Source organism: Aphelocoma coerulescens, chromosome 3 (assembly GCF_041296385.1).
Source record: "Aphelocoma coerulescens isolate FSJ_1873_10779 chromosome 3, UR_Acoe_1.0, whole genome shotgun sequence".
NCBI lineage: Eukaryota > Metazoa > Chordata > Aves > Passeriformes > Corvidae > Aphelocoma > Aphelocoma coerulescens.
In genome coordinates, this window is record NC_091016.1 from 89,496,492 (window position 1) to 89,522,561 (window position 26,070).

Below are 26,070 nucleotides of genomic sequence, written 5' to 3' on the forward strand. Positions count from 1 at the left end.
ATGAACAGTCTATTAACTCATTAACAGGCAAATGAATATAACTATTCATAACAGTAAAGCTAATTTTGCTTATCAAAGTGCTAATAATTACTCTATCCAAACCAGAAATGTGCAGCAAATGGTCAGCTGTCACTCTCCCCTGAAGTTTCAGTGTTCCTTTAAAGGCCAAAAAGTACTACTAAAGGGCAGTTTTCACCTTACGTTTGTTGACTACACCTGGATCATCTCAAGTGGAAATGAGTAACTGTTGGTGGATGCCCTTTCAGTTTTGAATTTGAAAAAGTCAAGTGCAAAGAGCCTACTAATGCTTACCTTTCCTGGGATCTGACTGGCCAACTTCAGTTTCACTTCTTTACTTCAGCTTAGCTATTTGCTGAATATTAAAAATGACTGTTCTCTAGAGTTTTCTGCTAAATGCTTTATTTAAAGGTTAATAGGAAGCCTTCTATTTAAACTTCTTGGAAGGGACCCACAAAGTGAACAGGGACTTGTGATGAATAATTACAAAGGAAAATTAATTCCTTGTTGGGTAAATATGAAGGATTAGATATTGTAAATTAGCCTTGACGACTGTATCCTTGAAAGAGAGAACTATGTAAGGCCTTGAAAAGAGCAAAAGCAGACTTGCAGAGTAAATTAAAAGCAATTAACTGGTAAGAATCTGTATATTACATTTCACTGTCTGGCTTATTTTAAAAAGGCATTTTTTAAGGTGAAAAAACCACCACTTTGGTAAATACAATCTCAGCCTTATAACTGATGTTACGTAGCCAAGAATTGTAGTTTTATGTTTCAAGTTTTTGAAAATCTGCTCTGATATACTTCTTAAATGCTAGAATAGGCAAGCTTCTCCTGCCATCAAGGAAAATATACCCTAAACCCCAAACCAGGGAGAATTGGCTCCACAAGATGATTTGTATGATCAGTGAAAGATCATTTTACATTTTAAATACTAAAATAAAATCTATCTTTCCAGAATAACCCAGTCCTGGCCACATTACTTCAGAGCCCATCTCCAGATGCATGCTTTTCCCTGGCACTTCTCCAGTTGACCACAGAATCTTCCTAAGAATTAGAGAAAGACTTGCTATTTCCAGGGAATGGATAAAGTTCATATTTCTCAAAGAATTTTTAAAAGCTCGATGTTGTCAGTAGTTCCCTTTTGTTCTTCTGTAGTTTTATTTTGTTGAAAAACAAACGTCAGCTGAGTCTTTCAGTGTACCAGAACAATCTAGGGGCCGTAGTGACAGAGGGTGATGGGCAGTGCCAACACTGCTGTCTCCAGCAGAGCAGGATGGGCTAAAGCAGTTTGTTGTGTCTGCCCAGCAGATGTAAGGTCTGTGAACTGAAGGAAATTGCACAGCTTCTCAGATAATGAAGTACAATTAGTGCCAGACGTGAATGTGGCAATTTTACAGCAAATAAACACAATTCTGAACAATGAAACTATAAACTTAAGAAATTTTACCTGAAGTAGAGAATGCAAATGGAAGCAGAAGTTTGATTTAAGGTTCTGCTGGTTTGCTGTGCAAGTCACTTCCTGTGTTACAGGTATGCGATGCTGTGGCATCTTCATTAAATATTGTAAGAATTAGAGATTTTTAAAAGTTATTCCTTATTAAAAGAATTGCAAGGTAAGTAACTAAAAATCACAAGCAGTAAGGCTGTGGATAAAGTAAACTGATAAAAAAAAAAAAGCATCTTAGGAAAATTGATTTCCTCTGAATAGGCTGTATGGAGATTTGCTGTGTGAATGCACCTTGGTTTTTTCTACTAGAAAATGTGGACTGACATGAAATAATACTGTGCAGAGACTCTTAAAGAAATTCAATCTGACCCGGGGCTTTTGCCAAGCACTCTGAGAAAGGTCAACATACTGAAGTCGAACTGCAGCGTTTCACCTACTCGAGAGGTCAAGGGAAATGTTGCATAAACTGACAAAGCATCCGAGCAAAGATTCGGAAAGCTGTTTTCTGATTTCAATTTCTAGATGCTGACTCACCCTCCAAATACCAATATTTTCTTAACAGCGTAGTTGCAGGGATCTCAGTGAACATTTGTAAACACGGCTCATCTGAACGGATGTGTTTCAGTATTTCATGTGCCCTCACTTACTCAGCGTGCCCAGTGTGCCTGCGTGGGGCTCGTGCAAATAGACATACAAGGCAACAGCAACTTCTCAAAACAGCTAAAAGCGGGCACCTCTCCCTGAGCGGGTCTCTTTCATACTTGCCACTTAGCAGCCCCTTCATCGGTACGAACTCCCAGAAGTTGTTTGATTTTGCGCATTGAACCGATACCCCCGTAACCAGTAGTGCCTTATTAACAGAGCCTTGAGTTTCGTAAGACTGGGTAACTACAGAGCTGCTAAAAGCACTTAGTGGTTTAAAAGCTCGTGGCTTAGTGTAACTGAAGGTGTTGATTCGTGTCAAGTTGGCTTTAAATTCTCGCTAGCAATAAACTACATTCCAGAATTCCTCTCTTTTCAATGTCTTACTCTTCTATACTTACTGATGTTAAGATGGGGTTTTATTACATTTCCTACCCTGTTCCTTTTCTTTACAGCCAATTACGAAGCTTTGAGCGGTGTTTATAGGGTTTTAGTGTCCCAGTCACTGAATGATTTAGTTCAGTCATCATCTAAATATAGAGCATTTAATCAGACGTAGCAATTTGTGGCCGCTTGGCGCTGGGAACCCCTTGTTGTCCAGAACTCAAGTATTTATAACTAGGTAAGCTTGCTGTCATCAGAGACCTTCTATTTACAGTGCTTAGCACGCTACGTGACACAGCACAGCTGCAAATGCCACCGCGGGGCTGCAGGGACGCCTGTCCCGGGGCGCTGCCGTGGATCGGACGGCAGGCAGCCGCTCCTCCCCCGCCGCGCCCCGCCCCGGCAGCAGCAGCAGCAGCGCCCGGCGGCCTCTGACGCGGGCCCGTCACGGCGCCGCCATCAGCGGGCGCCGGCAGCGGAAGCGGCCCCGCCTCCCGGCCCGGCCGGCGCGGGCAGCGGCCGCCATGGGGGGGGTGCGGGCGGCAGGGCGAAGGCTGCTGCGGCGGCTGCGGGGCGCCGAGGGGCTGCGGGAGACCTGCCGGCAGTACCCGCTCTCCTGCTGCCTCCTCCTGGGGCTGGGCACCGCCACCCTCCTCCTCAACCGGTAACCGGGCGGGCGGGGGAGCCGGGTGCGGGCGGCGCTGCGCCTTCTCACGCAGCGGCTCTTCCTTCCTGTGTGTCTGTAAGGTATCTTCACGTTTTGATGATCTTCTGGTCGTTCGTGGCTGGGGTCGTCACCTTCTACTGTTCCTTGGGACCGGACTCCCTCCTGCCCAATATTCTGTTCACAATAAAATATAAACCTAAGGTAAATATGTCTCTGAAGAGTCTTGTGATTTCTTTAAATATGATAAGAATTTATATGAAGTAGCAATTCTTGTCTAATCCTAGCTGCTTTCAGAAGTACTGTATGTCAGTACAGCTCGTACACTCCTACTGGTAGGTGTTTTGTGGCAAATAGACGATGATTAGGACTTTGGATTGTTCATGTGTTTCTGCATAATCCCATCAATCCACGTATAGCTGCAAGGCCGGTTGTTGGAGTGTCCATGGATGCTGCTTCCCGCTTCCCTCATTGTACGTTTTGAGCATTTGAGTAGCAGGCAGTGGAGAAAGGATGTTGTTTGCTCCTTTAATGGGGCTTTTTCTTTTCTAAAGATGCCCTTCTTTTGACAGGTCAGTGCTGAGTCTTTGCTCACTGTAATCAAAATTCTCTAAGCAGTACTGCATTTCAAAGAGAAAAAAAAATATTCCCAAAGCAAATTGCTCCTTTCTAACTTAAAACAGTTCAATGTAGAATTTCACAGGACTGAGAAAGTATAGTTGCAACAGTTCAAGGGTGTGAGTATGGCAGAGAAACCAGCTGGTCTGTTTATTAGACTGATTAATGCATGAGGAGATGAGTGGAGATGTGAAAGGGTATCTGTGTCCTTGCACTTTGTTTTAGCAGAAACGATTTTTCATTTCAGTTCAGTTGTTTCTTATATTATGCATTGTTATCTTGTTCTCCTGCTGGAAGAACAAGTTTGTCTTTATTCATTTCACTGTAATAGCGTGCTCTAAAATGAAATTCACAAATGTGTCAGTATATTAACAGAGTCATCATTTTGGAGAATGTAAACTTTTCCAAATCTCTTAGCAGTTGGAATTGCCGGAGCTGTTTCCCCATGGTCACAGTTGTGCTGTATGTGGCAAGGTCAAATGCAAGAGGCACAGGTAAATTCCATCTGTGGCACTGGAAAGCTTAGTACTGCTGCCATTTTACACATCACAGTAGGAAACTTTCAATTGCACATTGTTATATAAACTTGTCCATACTCTTCTACAGACCTACTTTGCTTCTGGAAAACTATCAGCCATGGCTGGATCTCAAAGTGCCTTCCAAGGTTGATGCATCACTGTCAGAGGTAATTGGTGCATCATTTCTTTAGTACATTAAAATTTGGTGGGGTTTCATTATGTGTCTTTTTTACTTTTTGCTTCTGGTTCAGTAGATGGTTCAGATGTACCTTGCAGGTGTTTTAACTTGTTCAAGTAAAAGTCAAACCAAAAGAGTGTTTGCTGGGAGCAGGGAGGCAAGGTGGCCTCCTTTTAAACATGGACAGCTTGTGTAGCAGCGCACCTAGGACATAGAAGAAATGTCTGTGTAAATTGTGAAGAATATTGGAAAGAAGAGTTACAGTTGAACATGCCTGAGTCTTGAAAAGCTAAGGATTTCAGCCTGCTTAGTTTGTTGGAATGGAGGGTAAAAGATGATTTGCTCCAGCTACAAAAGTTCTGTAATGAAGTTGATAATTTGATGGTAGGGAGCCTATGAGAAGATGGAAAGAGGCTATTTACAAAATCATGGGGGAAGGCAAGGGGGAATGGATTCAAACTGATAGAGTAGGTTTAGATAAGATATTAAGAAGAAATTCTTAAGTGTGAGCATGGTGAGGTGCTGGAACAGGTTGCCCAGAGAACTTTTGGTTGCCCCATCCCTGGAAGTGTTTAAGACCAGGCAGGATGGAGCAACCTGGCCAAGTGGAAGGTGGCCTTGCCAATGGCAGGGGGTTGGAATGTGATGATCTTTAAGGTCCCTTCCAACCCAAACCATTCCATGATTCTGTGAATCTATTTCAAATCATCAGACAAAGCTGTAGCAAAATCTGTCTTAAAAAAGAAATTGGTGAATTTACTCAAAGAAGAATAGCATGTATATCTTTTTTAGTAAGACTGTAAATCAGGAATTGTGTTTTGTTCTAATCTCTTCAAAAAAGAGCTATTTGAAGAGCAGTTTTTCTTTGGGCTTGGTTTTTTTTTTTTTATTTCCTTGACTGGTAATTGAAGAAATATATTGGCAGCTAAGCAGATAAGCTTTGTTGTTTTTTGAAGCTAGGAAAATACAGAAGCATGTATGTAGATTAATACCCATTTATTTAGAATTCCATCTTTGGAGTTCTGTGGTAGGAGGATGAACAACTGGCATGGCAGAAGTGAGAGGATTTTTGTGTGTCAGTTCTTGCATTTAACAGCATGGTGTATGAAGTCAAAGATGCATGTGTCTGTGGTATAAGGTAACACTTAAGTTTAGCTCTGAGAGGTGTTGTCCCAGGCATGGCTCACTGCAGGAGAGGGAGGAGAATGAAAACCTTAAGGGAAGGAAGGGATGGACAGTTGATGAATGTTTTTAAAAAAGAACAGGTAACAACTTGGTGACTTACTCTAGTTGAATGAAGTGATTTCCTCTGTGATTTCAGAAGCAAACATTTATTCTTTTAAAGTTACTTAATCTGTTTTTTAAAAATAAGTTTAAGTGTATTAAAATGATAGCATTGCTGAATAGAATTTCAATGGACTCTTGCTTTAATAATAGAATGTAAAATAAATGTTTCTATGCATTTAATATTTTTAGGATTTAGGGTACCAAATAGCTGTGGCAGTCTACCCAAAGATGTTGTAAATGCTGAAGAACTGGAAATGTTCCTGTTTAGCTTAAATGGGAATTTGATGCTGAAAAGGTTATTTGTAGTATCTCTTCATAAGCGATTTGAGTAGATACCATAGTTCTTTTCTTGGCATTTTGTATCTGATTGCTGAAGTTCTGCTTTTACTGAAACAGTGGCATTTTCTTTGCTGGCACTTTTTATTTCAGTGGCATGTCCCAGCCCCTGCTTTATTTAGCATTGCAGGCATGGGTTTTGTGTATCCATGCCCATGCTTCTCATTCCTTTCCTTCCTTTGTGTGCATAACTATAGGGAAGCACCAGGCCTGAGTTCTGTACCTTCCTGGGGCAGCGAGCCAGGGTCACCCTCCTCAATGGACCCAAACAAGTAGTCTGAGCCACCTTTTTCACCTGTGTTGGACAGATACTGTTTGGAATGAGAAATCTCACTTCATGGTTCCTTGTTGCTGCTCTTCTCTACTCGTTAAAAGGTAGCAAGGGGTTCTGCCCACACCATATTCCTCTTGACCATCTGCTCTGAGGATGCAGCATGTAATGCTGGCCTGGAATTGGATAGCCTGCTTCAGGTTGGAAGGAGAGACTGCTCTTATTGTCTTTTGTGGGTTAGTCATACATTAGAGAGAAGCTGATACAGTATGAGTTGAATTAAGATTAATTAGATTCTAATGGAGTGCAGAGTGCAGCCTGTTTCTAAAAAGCAGTTTCTTCAAATACATGGAATAATTTTGGATTTTTTTTTTATGTTTTAGTTTTTCCAGTTCTTTTTTTGCAGGTTAAAGACTTTTGGCAATATTCTCATTTCCAAATGTTTCTAATTTGAACCAGGTGTATATCCTTTAAGCTTGTTTTCAGGTGCTTTCAGAATAATTTAATACACGCTCAAATCAGAAGAAATTCAAGATTTCCTCACAAGTACAGATTTTTCTTTCTTGGATTGTGATGACAGTTTGTCTCACTTTGCAAATTCTTAATCTTTTGCAGCCTTGTTTTAGTCTGTCCAGCTGCTCTGTGTAGTTTAGAAGACTAACAAAACCTGTGCCTGAACATTCCTCTCCTCATTTATGCTTATTGTTATGGTTGAAAGCTAAACTGTCTCAACCATGCGTCTATCAATATTTTATAGTTTGGGCTGTATCCTGTACAAAAATTATGCACTAACCTAAGTATAATTTTGATTCCAGTTTCTAATCCATTTTGCATTATGTTAGTTTCTTCGATGTTTTCTTTCTTTTTGAATTAGGACATGGTATCAGTTGGTCAGTTTTACATTGTATATAATCCAGGTGCTGCAGATTGCGTAAAGGAGAATTGAATCCTGTTGTTCTGTTATTGAACTCATCTTCTCTACAATTTCATTTTTGCTATGGGAGATGATTGCAGGTCAAATCTGTGGAAAGCTGCTCAGCTACTCTTGTTCAGCATTGTGAAAAAATGTCTCACTGGATCAAGGTGCTGCTGTCTTTTGATATCACTTTTTTTTAAATTCTTAAGTTCTCAGGTTCTTGACTTGATTATGGGACTAGAATTTTTTTGTTTGTTTGTTTTCTAAAACCAAGAAATAGACAAATGTGCGACAAGAAATCAGTTATTGCCTGAATGTGCTCTTTGCAACTCCTGAACTCTTGTAGTAACACAGTGGGCTGTATTCTTTCTTATTGGAAATGGCTTGTTCTACATCCAGGAAGTGGCCTCAGCTGTGTAGTTGTACTGTCTTTAAAGGTTTTATAATTGTTATTGTGGTTTATGTATCAAATCCTTGCTCCTTTCCATTCTAATTCAGCCTGGTAGCTCTGACCTGCTACTGACTCAGTCATCACTCGTGTCTACAGTTCCTCCTCCTGACAACTGGGGTCAGTTGTGTGGCAGTCTCCAAAAAGCTTGTCTCAGCAGCAAAGACTGGCCAGCTTGCAGTGTTGCAGTGCATGCTAGAAAATAATTTCTCTCTCTCTTTTTTTTTTTTTTTTTTTTTTGATTCAGCTGCTGCTTATATTGCTACCTTCTGCATTTGGGTTTACACTTGTAATCTCTTTCCAATTCAAAGCTGCCCACGCCTAGTAGAACTAGTCATTTTGCAAAATGCTTGAAAAATAGGTAGGCTTTAAATGAAATTACTCATCATTTGTATTTAAAACTGGAGAATAATACTTTACAGACAAGGAAATGGCTTATCATTAGTTGTCATTGTTTGAGGTGTCCTATCTACTTTAGTGGCATGTGTGAAGCGTGAGCAATTGAGCCTGAATATTTTTGTTGCTAGAATGGAAGTGGGTACACATGTCCTGCTTTCCCAGTACTTTATCATAGTGTGCTGGATGATGTGACAGGTTTTTTTCTGTCCAGCAGAATCACACTGACAGAGTCTGGAATGCTGATAGGGTTCAAGGGAAAACAGTATGAACTGCAATGCCTTCAAATCCAGTTAGTGGCAGTCAATGGCTTATTACTTCTTGAGTGCTTCTATTTTTGTTGTAGGGATGCTCTGCTTTAACTTCTGTACAGCACCTTGGTGTGGGATGGAGCATCATACTTAACTGCCTCTGCCATGCCATGTGTTTAGTAAATGTGCAAGTAGGGGCTGCTTTCTGTGTGTCCACACATTATTTATTAGGGCCCTATGGATAACCTGAGTCCTAGTAGAACGTGTCTTGCCTTCTGGTATCTTGACCAGTGATAAGTGGACTCCAGTGAAAAGTGCATTCTGAGTTAGTTGTCTGTGCATGCTGTCTCTGTGTCTTTGTCTAGTGGGATTATCTGCACTGTTCTGTAGAAGCAGTGTGGCTGTGGAAGAGAAACACTGGCAAGTCTGTAAAATGGTTCAGCTGGAGCTCAGTTACTACAACATGGGATGAATCTCAAGGAGACTTTGTCTTCCACTTTTGAGTGGGAAGGGTCATCAGGTCTTGCACTTTTTTTTACTTTTCTTGCTTATTTAATAACCATGGGAAGATGAATCTCAAAACGATGTGTGTTTTGCTTAGGCAGCAATAAGGGTGAGATCTCTCACTGTTGGAAACAATTCTTCTAGTGCCTTCAGAGGCTTCTGGACTACAGAGGAAGAGGGCCAATAAATTATGTTAGCATCTGATGAACTGAAATTGCAGTGGCACACTCATGGAAAGCTTGATGGACAGGCTTTCAGTTCAAAAGCAGTAGTTGTGAATGGAGAAAGGTGTTTCAAGAGGAATGCATTGTATTCCCTTTGAATACACTGTCTTGTGCTTCAAGACTGTGCAAGTGCACTTTTCACTCCAAACAGAAGATTCTCTTCTGCTATTGCTCCTGACAGGGAGGCGCAGAGCAAAAGTGGAGGAAGAAAGAAGAGACAGATGGATTTTTTGCAAGCCTTTCTGTAAGGCACTTCTTAAGAGTGCACTTTGAGTCTTGAAAGAGGTTTATTTCGTTAGAAACTCTGCATGAACAAAACTGATGTCACAATACCTGTGAGACTGAGATTTCTTTGGAGTAAATTGGTGGCTCATGTAATGTCAGTCCTATGGAAGGCATAGGGAAATTGGTTTAAGTAGGCTAATACACTGCTCTTAAGGCCAATGGCCTGTGATTGCTGACTGGAGCTGGATGTGATCTCCCTTTTCTTGTCTGAAGATTAACTTCCATAGAAGGTTCTCTGGGATTACTTAATCTCTTCTGGACTGGGAATTAAAGCATCTGTTGTCGTTTCCCTCACCCTTCCACCCTGCTTATAAAAGAAAATACAATATTGGGAGGTGGGGACAACACAGGACCACATGATACAACAGTTAGCTTACCCATCCATCATTAACACATGATGGTATTACAGTTTCAAGACCTATTGCTGCTGTAGCACATTGAGGGTAGGAGAAAAGACATTGGTGACTTTGTGTGGTCCATAACACAGACATGTGAAGTTATCCCAAGCTGCAAAATGTCTCTTCAGAGAGAGGGGAAGAAAAACACTGAAGTGGAACAATTGGAAACGAGAAAGTATCTTACCAAAACTGAGTAGGTGATATTCTTACTAGTGAAGACAGAAAAAGAGTATTCATAAGCTGCTCAAGTCTGGAGAATTGAGAGGAATTTAAAAGGCCATGGTGTGTTTTTTTATTGAGTATGCTTTTATAACCATGAGAGGAGCAGAGGTATGTAGTGCCCTAAAGATAGTATCAATTTAGTAAGTCTTGAATTCTTGCAGTGCATGCAGTGTGAATGAGTGCAGCAGCAGATCTTGTAAGAGTAACACTTACTCTCATGAATGACACTTATATATCAGCTGTTACATTCAGCTTTCCTTTCAAACAGACTTCACATTTTTCTTTGTACACAGTGGCTTTGAAAAACCTTTCCTTCTACAGAATGTGGTAGAGCAGCCTCACATAGCAACACATGTATTCTGTCTTACTACCTTCATCAGCATTCATGCTGTTGGGGGCAAACTGATCTCTAAAACACTGATTCAAATTAAGGGATAGGTTGCAGTGGGAGAAGGTAGTATGGGTGATATCTTGGGCTATTGTGAAGGAGGAGAAATCAAGAAAACTTCATTCTTCTGTGTCCTTCCTCATGTTTTATTTTCTTGGCACTGTCTGACAGTTTTCCTTCCCTTCAGAAGTTTTCATTTGACTAATCGTGGTGCAAGGATTGTAACAGGTAGGTGTAAGGAGAGGTGTCAAAGCTGCAGTCCTGTGAGCAGTACACCTGGTATATAAAGTGATGGCAGCCCTTTGATTGAACAGGGACTGCCACCTCCTCTGCTCTGTCTTCCTTCTGTCACAGTGAAAGCCAAGTTGAACCACGATGTGCCTGTGATGAGGCTGCAATAGCATTGGTTCATCCTGATTAACCCTGCGTGGAAAAGGCAACCACAGGCTTGACCTATATGGAACAGGTTTGATGGAAAGGGTAGAAAAGATTCTCCTACAGAGATCCATGTAGAGGGGGATATACAGGGGCTAGGAACAGGATGGAGAAAGCCATTAGGGTGCATGTAGGACAAGAACTTTGAGAAGTGCTTTGGTTAGGACTTCAGAAGATGGCTGAACCATAAAGCAGGCTTTCTTGAAAGCTGTGATACAGGATATGGAGAAAGACAGATGGCTTTCATAGGAATTGCTTTTTATGAGTCTTCTTTTGCTTTCCTCTGAGAGTGGTGAGAATACAGGATTGACTGTCCCACCCTGAAGGTGCAGGTTTGGGTGAAAAATGATGGAGATGTGTGTAAGTGTAGTATGAGTAACTGTGCCTGTGGGACACTCCATGCTATGTCAGAAAAGAACGGGGACTGCTCAGAAAAATTAGGGAAGGGCTGTTTGAGGTAAGATTACATTTTCCATAGTGTTTGCCTGACAGTGGCCACGGCACTGTGCTTCATGTTACTGATAGGAATTGTGGCAGATGTTTCTTGTTGATACGTGATGAAACCATCACTTTGGTGTTACTTGCTCAAAGTACTGATTATGATGCAGAGTGGTTGATCTAGCAACAGGATCACAACTTAGAAATTTTTATGTTTTATGAATTATGTCCTATGAGTTTCAGAAGGTGTTTGTGGTGTTAACTCTTCTCACAGGGATTTATAGTAAACTGTTTTGTAACGTGGTTGTCTTTGTTCTGCGCAGGTGCTTGAGTTGGTGCTGGAAAACTTTATTTATCCGTGGTACAGGTACGAGCTTTACTTAAAAGTTGCTGGGTTTAATATCATACATATTTGTTAACCTGTTAAAGAAGTTGTCACTTGAAAAGAAACATTTCTGTTTCCTTAGTGAAAGATAAAGCATACTTTTGAGTGCTACAAATCATTGTTTTATTGTCTCTTAGCAGAGTAGGACAGATCTTTTAATAGTTTAGGTATAATAGAGGTGATTCTGAAATTTGGATTTAATCCTAAAAACACTTTTAGATTGTCTGTTTTTTATATATTATGTCTCTTTTTATATGTTCATTTTGTGATAACTCTTGCTTGGAAGTAAATACAGATTGATGAAGCTCTGTGTAAAAATTCAACCTGTCACCACTTCTGAATTTTACTTCCAGATTAGAACCATAACTGATCTACCACATTACTTTAAAAAAAACAAATAAATAACTTTGCAGGGTTTTAAAGAAAAGGTATTTTGAATGCATATGGCCGACTTTTTGTGTTAAAATAATATCTTGCCTTAATTCTGAATTTGACTTTTTCATTGGATGGAAATGTTCAAGTTGTCTTAAAAAAATTTGTATGCTTTCTTTTATTTTACTCTGTGTCGTTTGGGTTTTTTTCTGTCTCTGGGATCTAAAATTTTCTGTTCAGACTTCTTTGCCTCTTGGATTTTGATTGTGGCCAGTACCTGCATGTCTCACCTCTAACTTGTGTGTAGACTATGCTGAAGTGTAACACTTTAGTGCTGATGCAAACAGCAGAGGGAGCTTTAGCACCATGTGTTGTGAAAGCAAGTTGGAGACCTTAAGGTTTTAAACTTTCAAATACAGAAAACTAGAGCATGTTCTACTGAGTTGTTGATAAAGTAACAAATTTAAGGCAACTCTCTCCTGTATTGCATGATTGGAAAAGAGTTTTTTCTTGGCTGGTGGAAGGTGCCTCCAGTGTCTTTGTTATGGACTGACAAGGAAACTTGGCTTCGACCAATTACTTACCTTTCTGACACCCAAGACACTGAAAGTCTGGAATACATCATCTGGTGGGGATAATAATTCACTATTTTTATATATAGTATACAGTTGGAAATGCAGTGTAGAATACATTTGATATGCAGCCAACCAGCCTACATTCTGCTACATCTTGCCCTCTGGTGAGCAATGTAGGTATTCCTGCACTGTGTTAAGTTTTTCATGGCTGCACCTCTGGATTTTGAACTAACTCCTTAAACTGACACCACACTGATCAAATCTAATAAGCTTTCTGTGAACCTGAAATACTGGGAGTTCAGTGACCTATAGTGAGTGCAGTGATGTCCAGGTGATTCTACAGGAGACAGCTCGGTCCTGAAAGACTTACTGGTTTCAGTTTAACACTAGTAATGTCAGATCTGATCCTGTTTAGTCTAGACATTCAGGTGTTTCCAGAAAGGGTTGTACAGGGAGACCTGAACTGTGTCTGTGTGCCCTAGTGTGAGGTCTTGTAGAGCACGTCAGTTCTGACTTCTCCTACTCTAGCTGTGCCTGCACTGTTGGCAAAGCTCAGATCACCCAGGAGAGAGGACTCTTGCATTCAGAACATGTTTTTTTTCTGAGCAAATAAACCTCACTCAGGTTAACTCTTCACAGAGCCTTTGCATCCAGCCTGTCCTTATTTAGCAGCATGGCTGGGTAAGCACTAGCAGGCAATTCACACTTGACAGGCTGGTAAAACAGTTGGCTATGTTCCTTTGCAAAGAAAAGTTTGGGCATAATTCCTTCTGCTAGCTGCTCTGCCTTTCACATGAATGGATTTTGTGCAGATGCTACCTATTTTGTAATTATTAATTTATTTTAAAAAAATTTTTGGTTTTTGTTTTATGTGCTGTGCCAACTGATGCTGTCTTGGACATTAGGGTTACCAGGATGTATCTCAGTCAGAAGCCAGGGAAGGGTAATGTTTACCAGAAGGGTGTGTTGCAATATAAAATCATGGATTTTTTTCTTAGGAATAAAAGTGCTGTAAGTAGATAAAGGCTGGTTTATGTTTGTTTCATTAATAAACTGTGTAAGAATTTCTAATGTTTTGTTAGCAGGTTAAAATTTAGAGGCAAGCATCCCTAAATTTGGACCACTTTAGGGGAATGAGGACTAGTGCTTAAAATCCAGTGAACTGTACTGAAATATGTCATTATACCTATGTGCATTTATGGTTTTTATTTTTTGAAGTATTTATGCTGGTTATATTAAGATTTTTTTTCAACTGTATGAGAAGAATAGAGCATAATCGTAAGTAATCCAAGTTTGTAAAGCTACAAAGCACAGGTCTGAGTCTATTGCTTATGCTGTACAGCGAAACTATATAATATCTTGCTTATACCAACCTCATTTTAAATAGGAGAGTTTAAAGTTTGAATGAGTCACTGTGTGCTTACTAAATATTTTTGGTCTTTGGTGGTACCGCAACTCCAGTTTTCTCAGGTTACAACAGAATTCAGAAATTACCACATTTTTGTAATACATTGGTATGAAAACATTTTTTTTTGTTGGTGACTAAACCCAATGTTTTCACATATGGAGCTGCTTCTGTTTTAAATGCAAGTAATGCAAGAAAAATTCAGAATTTTTGTTGAGTTACAAACCATAGCTTTACATTTTTATTAGCTTGTGACTTATTTTCTACATCTTTTTGAAAGCAGTTAGCCAAGTTTTGTAAGAATAATTGACACACAGAGGAAAAATATCACTTTGTTATTTGTCTATGATTTTTATTTATCAGTGGATCCCGTAAGACTTTGCGTGCGATAGCAGTTGGGTGTATCTCTCTTGAGACATTAGAGTCTGTAACTGTTTACAATTAATATTCCTAAAGTTTTGGGAAAATGCAGCCAGTTTTTAAAATGTTTCCAAGAGAGTTATTTGGACTTTCCCCTGTGTCACTGGAGATTTGACATTTTACAGGTTCATGATGTTTTTTTCACCAGTCTTCAGTCCGCTGGTGATTAAAAGAATGTCTCTGCAAATCTGTTGTGATAATATGTGGCATAAAGTCATGTCCAAGTAGAGCTAGCCAAGATACTGGTTATCCAAGTGTCCATAAAATAACAACTTCTTGGTCCAAATTACTTCATGTATCTTGTTGTCTGTCAAATATTGGTACTATCATAATACAGTTTGTTTGCTAATCCCTTGGCAATGCTAATCCCTTTGACAGTGTGGGTATTTTCTAACCATATTGCTTATAAAATGTCAGCTGCTGATCTTAAACCAAACTTTCCCCTACAGTGTTCTTATCTGCATATGATTAGCTGTTGGAGGATGGCTGTGTTTCTTATGCCAGGCTGCTCTCTTTGAGGTGGTTTTTTTCATGCAGTTAGTTATATACTTTGACTCTCAGGTCACTGGTATCTCTGGTATCTGTACCTGATAGTTCATCATCAACATGCCTTTGAATCCTCTATAACCCAGGCTAAAATTGCTTTAAAAGTTGGATGCTGAATAATGTAAAATGTTTATGCATAATTTTTTTTTTACATGTCCTGTTCTTGCTTGTAGTGTTTTGGTTTTTTTTAATGCAAGTAATATTTACGCTTATTTATTACCAAAAAGTGTGATGGCTCTTGCATGCTGTCATTAGGTGAAACTGGATGCAACTTCTGTTGTTCTGTCATTATTCAGCTGCTGTACTTCAGTTTTACCAATATATTAGTCTTGCTCTAAAGTTCATGTCAATAACTGGTAGACTTTTGGGTTTTTTGCTTGCATTTTGTGGAATACTGGCATCATGATCTCTTTTTCCACTCAGTTTAGTTGTCGTTTCTTCATCTAATACTTAGTTTATTTCCTGTTTTCATTCAGTTTTCCAGAAAAGTCATGGAGTCAGGTATTTTTCTTCCTGAATCACATTTAATTATTTTACCATGATTTTTCACTGAGCATGTTTTATTGCAGCAGATGGGAACTGGCAAGCCAGATAAAAAGTTTAGATGATATTTTGACATAGTGATTTGGAAATCTATTTAAATTCTTCTTTGTTTCCAAGCAGAAGCCACTTTAAATAATTTCAATTTCCTTTATGCCATTGAGTTAGGATGTGTTCACGTATGTAGAAACTAGGTTAGATTTTACTCAGTCAAAATCATGCAGAGAGTACATGAGAGCAGGAATTGGTATACCATTCCAATTTCCTGACGTTTTTGTTAAGCCGTTGTGTGCACAGGCATAGTGGGAATGCCGTGTATTTTCCTCAGACAGAAGACTGCTGACTCTCTGGTAGCTTTCATTTCAGTTCATTCCAGCTGAAGTATCACTGTTGAATCTTCTTAGGCTTTTAATAGTGCCAAATGTATTGTGGTTGGTTTAATAGAAATGTATTTTATTCTGTTTTCTTACATGGCATGCTTTGCAACACTCAGAAATATTACTGATGATGAGTCCTCAGTGGATGAGCTAAGAGGGACGCTACGTTTTTTTGCATCTGTCTTAGTTCGGAGAATTCACAAGGTAAGGTGACCTTAGAGGCATTAGTGTTGGTTTTCCATCAGAAATAATTGATGTCCATCTCTAGTGAGTTCTTAGGGTTTTTTTTAAATGGTGATTCCAAAGTCAGTCTTACAGAGAGTGTAGGCTGTTGCTAACCATCTGAGTTACTTCTTTGTGGTATCTACTCCCTCCTTCTGGAGCTTATCCCATTCCTAGTTGTAAACCACCTCTGAAGAGGCATCATTGGAAGTGTCCAACATCCTGTTGGACATGGCTTTGAGCAACCTGTTCTAGGGGAAAGATGTCCCTGCTGTGGCAGGATTGGAATAAGTGATCTGTGAAGGTCCCGTGTGACCCAAACCTTTCCCCAATTCTTGCAAATGGATATATATTTTTTACACCAGTGCAAGGCATTATTAAAACCTTGTGATCTTTTAGCTGTCTTTTGGTGACTTAATGCAAGTGGAAACTATTTTGAGGATTACTGAAAAAGACCTGTTAGAAAACGGTGAGCTGCATACCTGTCTTAGCTTCTTTTTTGCTTGTCTTCTTAAAATGCAGACAAGGCCCTTACATTGTCTGTGAAGAATAGACTGTCATTAGGTGACCGTCTTATTGTAAGAATTAAAACAGGTGGGGTTCTTATATTAATGAAATTATTCAGGAACATTCTGAGTGCTAAAGATTAAAAGTTTTTGTTTGCTGTGTTTGATTGATTAGCACATGCTTTTTTAGCACATACTTTTTTTGTATGCACTCTCTTTTTAACAGCACAACTCTTTCCCAGTAAAGTGCTTCAAGCCTGTTTCATAGGAACTGCTTTTAACTTTCTGGCTGTTCTAAGCAAAAAGGGTTGCTAACTCAATTTCCTGAATCAGTCTGTGCTGGCCTTTCTGTTGGAGCCACTGCCATAAATGTGTATCTTTTTCCCCCTTCCTTAGTAACAGCAATATTTTCTGAGCTACGGATTGTACACGTACCCTAAAATGACTTATTAACAGCTTGATTCTCTCCTTGTTACATATCAAATCCAGATGACTTTCTTGTTTACTGTAAATCACGCATATTGCTTTTTAAAGTGAACACGGGGGAAGATTAGGAAATGTCCGTGTAGTGTATGGAGGTGTGAAACTGGAGTAAATCTTCCAAAGTGAGAATATAGACCAAGGTCTTAAAATTTAGTTTGGAGTTGTAATACATGCCATGTTATTTGCATTGTTCATGGATCCATAGTTGGCTTAGAAAATGACCATGTCGCTTTTTATGATCATGTAGTAAGGTATTAATTGGGATTTCTCAAATGAGCTATAGCATCTTGAAGTAGAGTGTTAATTTACTATCTCTGCCTTTGATAGTGAGGATTTAAATGTAGTATCTTCAGTTCTCTGAGTAGGCAATATGTGCAACAAATGCTCAAGACATGTGCCAGTATTAAGCACTGTCAGGGGACCTACAAAATAAAGTTAATCACAGAAATGCATGCATCATCATCAGTTGCAAAATAAAATAATCATATACCTTTGCCAAGCAGCTGTACTTTGTTTCGAACTTACTGTTAAATGCTTGAAAGCAATAGTTCTAGCTAATAGAGATAAAATGTTTACATTGAGGAAGAATTGTGTAAGAAAACACAGGCAATTTTTAAATTTTTTTTTTTTTTTTGCCAAAGAATATTGTACTTCTGAATTGAGAATTACTTCAGTGAAAAGAATGCTTTTGTTTTCTATTTAAAGCTGCCTAAGTCGAAGCATAGTTGTTGAGTAAAGTAGCAAGCACTTCAGGCTAGTCAGCTCTTAAATGTATGATAAAATACTGCAAATCTGGATTTTCCTTGCTGTGGCCATTTTTGGATTGGTTGTGGATTTTGAAGGGAAAGGGAAGGGTTTCCTTCTGCACAGTGTGGTGTAGATAGCCCAGCATCTGACTGAAGTTTTTGACAAAAGTTAACAGTGTCTCCTGCAGTATTGATAACAATTTCCTTGGCTGTGCTCTTTGAGTTACCTCTGCAGGAAGAAACACTGCCCTATCCCTATATTCCATAAGAATATTTTAATTTCTAGAAATTACTGTTGGATATGAGGCACAAAAGACAAGGTTTTCCATTGCTAAGCAGAAGCTTGTCCTTCCCTGCTTGTAAGCAGGAGCTGACCTTACTTTTAGGCAGCTCCAGTCAGTTATACTGGCTTGTTGGGGCTGGCCAGGTCAGGTCATAGCTGAACCCCTCAAATATTATAAGGGAGCGTGCAGGAATATGTAATATTCTCCTTGATACAATTGAATAAAAATCACCAACTTTTCTCTCAGCTCTGGTGGCCTTTGCAATTGCATTGTCTCTCCTCATCTGGCAAGATGTTGTATCGAGGAGGGATTCCTTCATTAGGAAAGAAATTTGTTCAAAATTCGTAGATTTTGAACGTTTACAGCTGTATGTTTTTGTATCTCTGAGACGTCTCTTGTTTAAAATAAAGAGCATGCAAAGTGTAAATCACTTTCTAGATGAGTTTCTGTGAAAAATGCTGCAGTTGGTAAAGAATCCCTTGAAACTGTAGGCTGGGGACTGACTGGCTGCAGGGAGAAGCTCTGCTTGCTGCAAAGGACCTGGCCCCATAGTAGGCTGTGAGCTGAATATGAGCCCAAAGTGGCGGCTTAAAACACCAACAGCATCCTGGGTTGTGACAGGAGCAGAGACAATCAAGGAGAGTGATTATCTGCCTTCACTGGATGCTCTTTGCATGGCATCTAGGATACTAATCCACTTTTGTACTCCACAAGAAAGTGGAGCGGGTTCAGCCAAGGGGCCACCAAGATGATTGGGGCTGGAAGAGGTGACTGTGTTCAACTCAGGAGGTTTTCAGCACCAGGTTGGATACAGCCCTGAGCACTGTGATCAGAGCCTGCTTGGAGCAGGGCTAGGGCATCCCAAGGTCCATTTGTGCCTGAACTGTTCTATAATTCTCCTTCAATTTTTGTAGCCATCAAAGAAAATATAAGTGCAGGACCCAATACAATCCTTGATTAAATCATACATGTTTTTTGTTTGGCTTATGATCACATGGCTTTGTTGTTGGCACTAATGGTCTTTTGAATCTGTAACTCAAATTTTCTTTTGGTTCTGCCATCACCGAAGGGTGACATTTTTTCTGCCTGGTTGTAGGAGGGTTTCTCTTTGGTTTCAGTCCTTGTGGACATGACTGCAGAGTGTTAAGACACGCAGGTGTTAGAAGCACAGCATAGTTAACTTGATGCTTTTGTTGGTGGTCAAATCTTCCCACAGAACTGGGCTTCATATACTGTGACTCAGGAGTCACACTGCCTTGCCATATTTATTGCAATGAAAAAGTCACAGTGGGAATGAGCTGACAATAAATGTGTTAATAGTGTCATTTATGGCATTTAGTTCCATGTGTTGTTACATACTTTGCCCAGAAGAATGAGCACACTGTCAGCTCATCTATAGCATTGTGGGTTGTTTCTTAATGGTTCATTTTATGGTTCAAACTGGGACATAAAAGCAAATTACTATGTTTGATGGTTGTCTGTAATAAATTTGGGGGGGAGGGGAACAACGAAACAGTTTTGTTTTGATTTTGAAATTATTCTTTAGGTGGACATTCCAACTGTTGTAACGAAGAAGATGCTCAAGGCAGCAATGAAACACATTGAAGTAATAGCCAAGGCCAGGCAAAAAGGTAATGTCAAGACTTAATATCTTGTCAGTTTCAAAGGCCGAGTATGAGTATTTTTTTATGCATGTTTGAGATTATATTGCTATGTCTTTTCATCCTTATGTCCTCTTTTTTTAAAAAAAAGAGGTCCTTTTGCATTTTTCTTCTGGTGGTTGCAAAGGCAAATAGAGAAAAAGTTACAGTGCATATTTTTACTCTCTGTTTTGATTTTTATTGCCTCATGATGAAAACACTAAATTTCTGTCTCTACAGGAGTAAACAGGAATGTGGGTTTTGTCTGTTCAGAGCAATCAAGATCATTTAGCAATGCTTCTTGAAGTTTTTCCTTTATATTCCAGATGAGCAGTTACAGATGAAAGGATTTGTACATCTGTGCACTTTACCTCATAACTCTTATAGATAGAATGATTTCAAATCTGCATTAGTGAAGCTGTAATATGTTGAAAAGCTAGGTTTATGTTTGTAATCCATTGAGAGACTTTGAGCAGAAGCATATTTATTATCCAGGGTAAGAGTATCTTCACAAGCCTAATGTAAAAATTATATTTAAACTGCACATTGAAGAAATATTTGGAAACACTTGCTGTTGTTATTTTTATTTTTTTCACTGGCTGTGTTCCACAGTGCTGTATCTACTAAATGTGGTTTCATTCAACTTTTAAGTGTAGATGTTTACTTTAACTGGAGTCGTGAACTTTTCTTCTTTCCCTCCAAGTGTCTGCTTGATATCCATAAATACATGCCGTAGGTCCTGTGAGCAGTGTTAATGATTAAGATGAATAATGAGACATAGTGTAATCACATTGGATGTCTTTCATGGCACAACAGCAATTTCAAGATAATACTAGATAATCTTACAGCGCTGTTTACGCCAAATTTCATGTTTCCTTTGATTTCTACCAAGGAGTTGGAGACACTTTCCTTTAACAGTAAAGAACTGTATTTTAAATGTACAGCATTGAAAATATAGCCTTTTTTTTCAGTGTTTTAAAGGAAAAGACTTGTTTCCTAAGGGCAGATATGTGAAGTAGCAGCTGAAAATTACTTTTAGTAGCACTTTCGAGTTAACATTGCTAAAGCAGCCACGACAATACATGGTTCAGAGACAGCTTTCAGACCTTGCTTTGGTTGCTAGTTTAGCCTAGCCCTTTGTCCATATTTTCTAAATCCTTTTTCAAATTACTGCTTTTAGGGGGCATTTCCTTTTCTCCTAGTCTTGTTACTTTCTTAGTAATTCCTATTTGCACAGACACCTCTATGATTTCATCACCTGAGGGGTGCATTCCTTCTCTCTGCTTTTAGTGGCACCAGCTAGGCATATTTATCAGGTGATATATATTCCTGCATCCTCCCTATCAGCTGATACCACTTGGGGTTTTTGGATGTGAAAGCTAAGCCAGAAGGCTTCTTTCTCTAATATGCTGGGAACAAGTTTTAACCTTCAAGGTAACTGAGGAGTATATTATGTACCTCACCTGTGCCTGGTGGTGGCGTTGGCATGAGGCTGTGCCACATTGCTAGTCCAGCTAGGTGTGCTTTGTAACAGCTCAGTACTTGCCTTTGAAGTAATCAGAAGAAATACAACATTGTTGCTTCTAATTAATATCTGTAATTTTTCTAATCTGATAAAGAGGTATTCTTTCTACTCCACTGTGATTTAAGAGGCAGTACTCTTACAGATCCTCCTGCGGGTTTTGGCTTGATTCACCCCGTGTTTGAAATGTATGTTCCTTCACATTTGTTTTTAAGTGTTCTAAGGAGAAAACAGATATTACAGGATTGAGTAAAAGTTTACGTTGATTTCAAATTGTTTTGTAAGCCAAAAAAATGGGAGATCATGAAGAAGGTCAGGAAAAAGGCATTTAGAGGCAGACTTTGCGCAGTGCAGTTTTTCTGAGAATCCAGATGCTGATAGTTCTTATATTTCTTATCTATATAAAAATTGAATATATAAATTTATATTATTTTTTATATATTTATATATAATTATAAATGAGAAAGCATTCTGGACACCATGCAAACTGCAATTGTTTGGTGAAGGAATTCTTGTTTCAGTGTGAGGTTTTATTTTTACATGGCCAGGCTTCAAAGTCTAAGCCAAGGTTCTTCTGTAAAGTTTCAGCATTTTATCCCTTTGGCAGTTGTATGTGTACTAAAAATATTAACTTTTTAGCTCAAATGGAAAGCAATTGCCTTTTGTTTCCCAGCAAGAAAAAGCTGAAGCAACTCTGTAATTCTTTTTTTTTACTTTCAGTAAAAAATGCAGAATCTTTGCAGCAAGCTGCTTTAGATGAATATGGACCAGAACTGCATGTTGCTTTGAGAAGCCGAAGAGATGAACTTCACTACTTAAGAAAACTTACTGAACTTCTTTTTCCTTATATTCTGCCCCCAAAGTCAACAGAGTGCAGGTATATAAATTATTTAGAATTGTATTTTTTTTTAAGTGTCTGCATACTGGGTAGTACTGTAGTATTAGAAAGTGAAAGAATGGACTTCAAAGTAATCTTCCTTCTTACCCCTTTTTTTATGATTTTCTTTTATTTGTCTTTAAAATAACATGCTTGTGGTATTATTAAATCCTAAAATATTTCCCAGTAGTATATGACAGCATTGCAAACTTCACTTAGAAATTTATGAAATCTAATATTGCTTTGGATTTTTTACTTTCTTTCTTTTATTTTCTTTCAGATCCCTGGCCCTTCTGATTAGAGAGATTCTCCCTGGTTCTGTGTTCCTTCCCTCAATGGACTTCTTAGCTGACCCTGTAAGACTTTGGAGCGCAAGAATAATCTTAATTTATTCAAAATTACTGTTTTCCTACTAAGTATGTTGGGGTAAAGCAAATGATGCAGAATGACTTACTTGCTGTGCATTTTGACTCGATAAAAGAAAAAGGAATCCTGTGGCCAGTTGTCTTATTTGTTCATACAAATTAACTCCATCAACTGAGTAAAATAACAGTGTTGGTGTGATATCTTAAGAATGTATTTTTCAGTGAAGGACTGCAACTCCTGTTAAATGGGAGAATGCTGTGCTAGTGTAAACATCTTCACGTTACTATTGCTACATTTAAAAAGGGCTCGATTACTTGAGCTCTAGCTCTGTGGATCTTCATAGCAGTCTAAGTAAACCAGCAGTTTTTGCAGCTGTATTGAAATCACTTTTTTCCCCTTAATTGTGTAGATTAGGGGGCTTTTATTTCTGAAGCTGCAACACTGCCATCCTTGTTTTTATATATGCTTGTATTTTAATAGGCAAAATTGCAGTGCTCATGCAGGCATCCCCTGGCTGCAAACAGAAAGTACTGTAGTGTAGAGGTATTGGTAGTTCATTAGATCTGCACTTACAGTGAAAATACTTTGGAGGGCTTTCTTCCACTGGGTAAAGAATATTTCTGTGCAGGTCTCTTCAGAAATTCCCTGACTTGTAAAAACTTGAGGAGACCATTGAAGGTCAATTCTCAAACATGTATTCCCAGGCTTTGCTTTTTAAGAAGTATTAATATACACAGGCTTAAACTTGGGTATAACATACTATTGAAATAATTTTAATCTATTTTGTTGAGTTTTTTTAATATTAATTTTATTTGTTGTATTGTGTTCCTTGCAGGACACTGTGAACCATTTGCTGCTGATCTTCATTGATGATAGTCCAGTGAGTACTGACAAAGTTAAAACAGTGGCATTTTGTTCACCCATGAAAGATGCTTTCTTACCCAGTTGTCATTTTTTTCTGCAGCCTGAGATAGCAACCGAGCCTACTTCTTCATTGGTTCCATTCCTTCAGAAATTTGCTGAGCCAAGAAATAAAAAACCATCTGTAAGTAAAGGCAACATTTACTTCCTTTCCTGTTCTGAATAAGTGTTTTATTTACCTGCTCATTCTTTTCTACAACTCTTTGCAATATTTATGTACTCACTGAAAGTTTGAAAGGTGGATGACTGCATTTTTAACCTACTCAGGTACTGAAACTGGAGCTAAAGGAGATCAGAGATCAGCAAGACCTTTTATTTCGGTTTATGAACTTCCTGAAACAGGAAGGGGCAGTCCATGTGCTGCAGTTCTGCCTTACAGTTGGTAAGATTACAAATATTGTGCTGAAGTTATTTGATGATCTGGAAATTATTCTAATGGAAAACTACAATTTGTATTTGGGTAATTTAGGAAGAAAAAAATCATTCATATGCCAGGAACAACTTCGTGGATTCATCCTTACTGTGATAAGGAATAATTTATTTTAATTGCAATATCTTTTTAGTAATAACTTTATGAACAAATCTGAATTATAGTTAATAAGAAGGCAGGTACCTTGTTACCTAGGATTTTGAGATGTCGTATGTTTCTTTTAGTTTTGAAGTTTTGCAAATTACTTACCTACTGGAAAATTTTTTGATGTTATAGGGTGCTTCAAGATGTTATTTCTTTGCCAAGTTGATCAAGAAATGCTTTTTTCTTTCCTTTACTTCTCAGAGGAATTCAATGACCGAATTTTGAGACCAGAACTGTCAGATACTGAAAAGATGTCTCTTCATGAGGAAGTACAGAAAATTTACAAAACTTACTGTTTGGATGAAAGCATTGACAAGATTAGATTTGACCCTTTCATTGTGGAAGAGATTCAAAGAAGTAAGTTGGAATTTGAAAGGAATAATGTACATTGGAATTTAAACAGCATTCTGTAATGAAGTGGAAACAAATTTTGCTGAATATTATCAGTCTTTTTTTTGTCAGTTTAAAAAAATCATTATCCCTTTGCTATATTGGGCTTAATCCTTGTTTTGTTAATTTATTTCTATTTTTTATTTGTAAGATGTAGAATAGCTTGCAAAATAAACACAAGCTCTGACTAGAAAAAAACCATGAACTTTATATGCCTGTATGTATATCTCTCTCTATTCATACTTAATTTTGGTTTTTCTAGTTGCTGAAGGTCCATATATGGATGTTGTGAAACTTCAAACTATGCGGTGTCTTTTTGAAGCTTACGAGCACGTGCTTTCTCTGCTCGAGAATGTTTTTACTCCTATGTTCTGTCACAGTGATGAGGTAAGAGTGAAAGACTAAAAGAGTAGTATTAAAATTAAAAGCAAGATTGTATTTTTTTAGGATATGCTATTTACAACAGTCATGTGTGTGTGGAACTGAAAAATATGGCTTCATTTTCCACTTCAGTTGGCATTCTAGAGCTGGACCATTCTCAGTAGGAAAACAGAATTTATTCTAGTCCAACACAACACCACAGAACAAAATAAATCTTCATTTTTTGATGTAATAATTTGTGTATATCAGAGCTATTAAAAAATCCTCTCCACCCCTTCTTTTATGATTGCAAATTTGGTGCAGAAGTAATCTGCCTGATAGATGTAGAACACGATCTCTTTATTTACTTTTTAAAATATAACGGTATTTAAAGATACAAAAGTCGTATTTAGGTTTTTTCTGCATTATGCATTCCACCAGCTAAAAGTCTGGTGTTTGTTTTCAAGAAGGTTGCTCAAAGCAATTGGTAAGGTATTTAAGATTGTTGTGTTATTGGGTTCTAAATGCCACCTTAAGAATTCCCCACCCTGGATTGATTTTGTCTGCCTAAGGCCTTCTAGTAGTACACACTTTAATCACAGGGGTGAGTCTGAGTTCATGTTCCTTCCAGAAGTTTGTGTAAGTCAGGTTGTATGTTAAGATTCTTGCATTTATTTGAGGCAGAATGTATTGATTTGTCCTGGGAGTGGGTACTTGTCTTACTTAGCGTTACTCTTAATGAAAAGAACATTTCTCAAAAATAGTTTTGATGGTCATCTCTCCCATGATAGCTATAATGCCTCAAATGCTTGGTTTTTTTAACAAGGAGATGACATGGATTTTGGTGCTTATTTTAATTTTTATTTCAGCTTTGTGGTTTTAATTTTGAGATTATGTAAGGTTAAATAAGTAGTCCTAGGCTCGTGTATTGATTATTGTATGGTCTGTCCTTTTCCAGATTAAAATTCTAACTGCTAGATTATGGTCAGTTTGGTTTTTCCTTCAGTTCTGGTTTCCTGACCTTTGCAATGTTGTTGCACAGTAGCTGTTACCTCAGTTAATGCAGTGTTTTCCTTGATACCTTATTTGTCTGCTACAGTACTTCAGACACCTTCTAAGAGGAGCAGAGTCACCAACCCGCAATTCAAAATTTAACAGGTAGGTATGGTAGAACTTCTAAGTGGTTTTCTTTGGTTTTTAATTAAAAGCATCAAAATATTAAACTGTAGGAATTTTGTTATTGCCTGATATTAATTTGACTTAATTTTTAGCTCTACTTCTTCTGGTT

General features: G+C 38.4%; 1 protein-coding gene across 7 annotated transcripts in view; it reads left to right on the forward strand.

Annotated features, from left to right (window-relative positions):
• The first annotated feature begins 2,988 nt into the window (after window positions 1–2,988).
• Window positions 2,989–26,070, forward strand: part of SNX14 (sorting nexin 14) — a 46,461-nt gene continuing 23,379 nt past the window's right edge. For 2 of the 7 annotated variants that reach the window (XM_069011213.1, XM_069011210.1), the window contains exons 1-15: window positions 2,989–3,158; window positions 3,242–3,362; window positions 4,194–4,270; window positions 4,383–4,461; window positions 11,595–11,638; window positions 16,008–16,095; window positions 19,679–19,763; window positions 22,015–22,171; window positions 22,452–22,527; window positions 23,373–23,417; window positions 23,502–23,582; window positions 23,726–23,840; window positions 24,234–24,389; window positions 24,685–24,809; window positions 25,882–25,940. In XM_069011213.1, the coding sequence (XP_068867314.1) occupies window positions 3,019–3,158; window positions 3,242–3,362; window positions 4,194–4,270; window positions 4,383–4,461; window positions 11,595–11,638; window positions 16,008–16,095; window positions 19,679–19,763; window positions 22,015–22,171; window positions 22,452–22,527; window positions 23,373–23,417; window positions 23,502–23,582; window positions 23,726–23,840; window positions 24,234–24,389; window positions 24,685–24,809; window positions 25,882–25,940 (1,448 nt within the window). In that variant the 5' untranslated portion in view covers window positions 2,989–3,018. Of the gene's footprint in view, window positions 3,159–3,241; window positions 3,363–4,193; window positions 4,271–4,382; window positions 4,462–11,594; window positions 11,639–16,007; window positions 16,096–19,678; window positions 19,764–22,014; window positions 22,172–22,451; window positions 22,528–23,372; window positions 23,418–23,501; window positions 23,583–23,725; window positions 23,841–24,233; window positions 24,390–24,684; window positions 24,810–25,881; window positions 25,941–26,070 lie in introns of those variants that run through there. The other 5 variants (XM_069011206.1, XM_069011207.1, XM_069011208.1 and 2 more) reach the window with 5 other exon arrangements.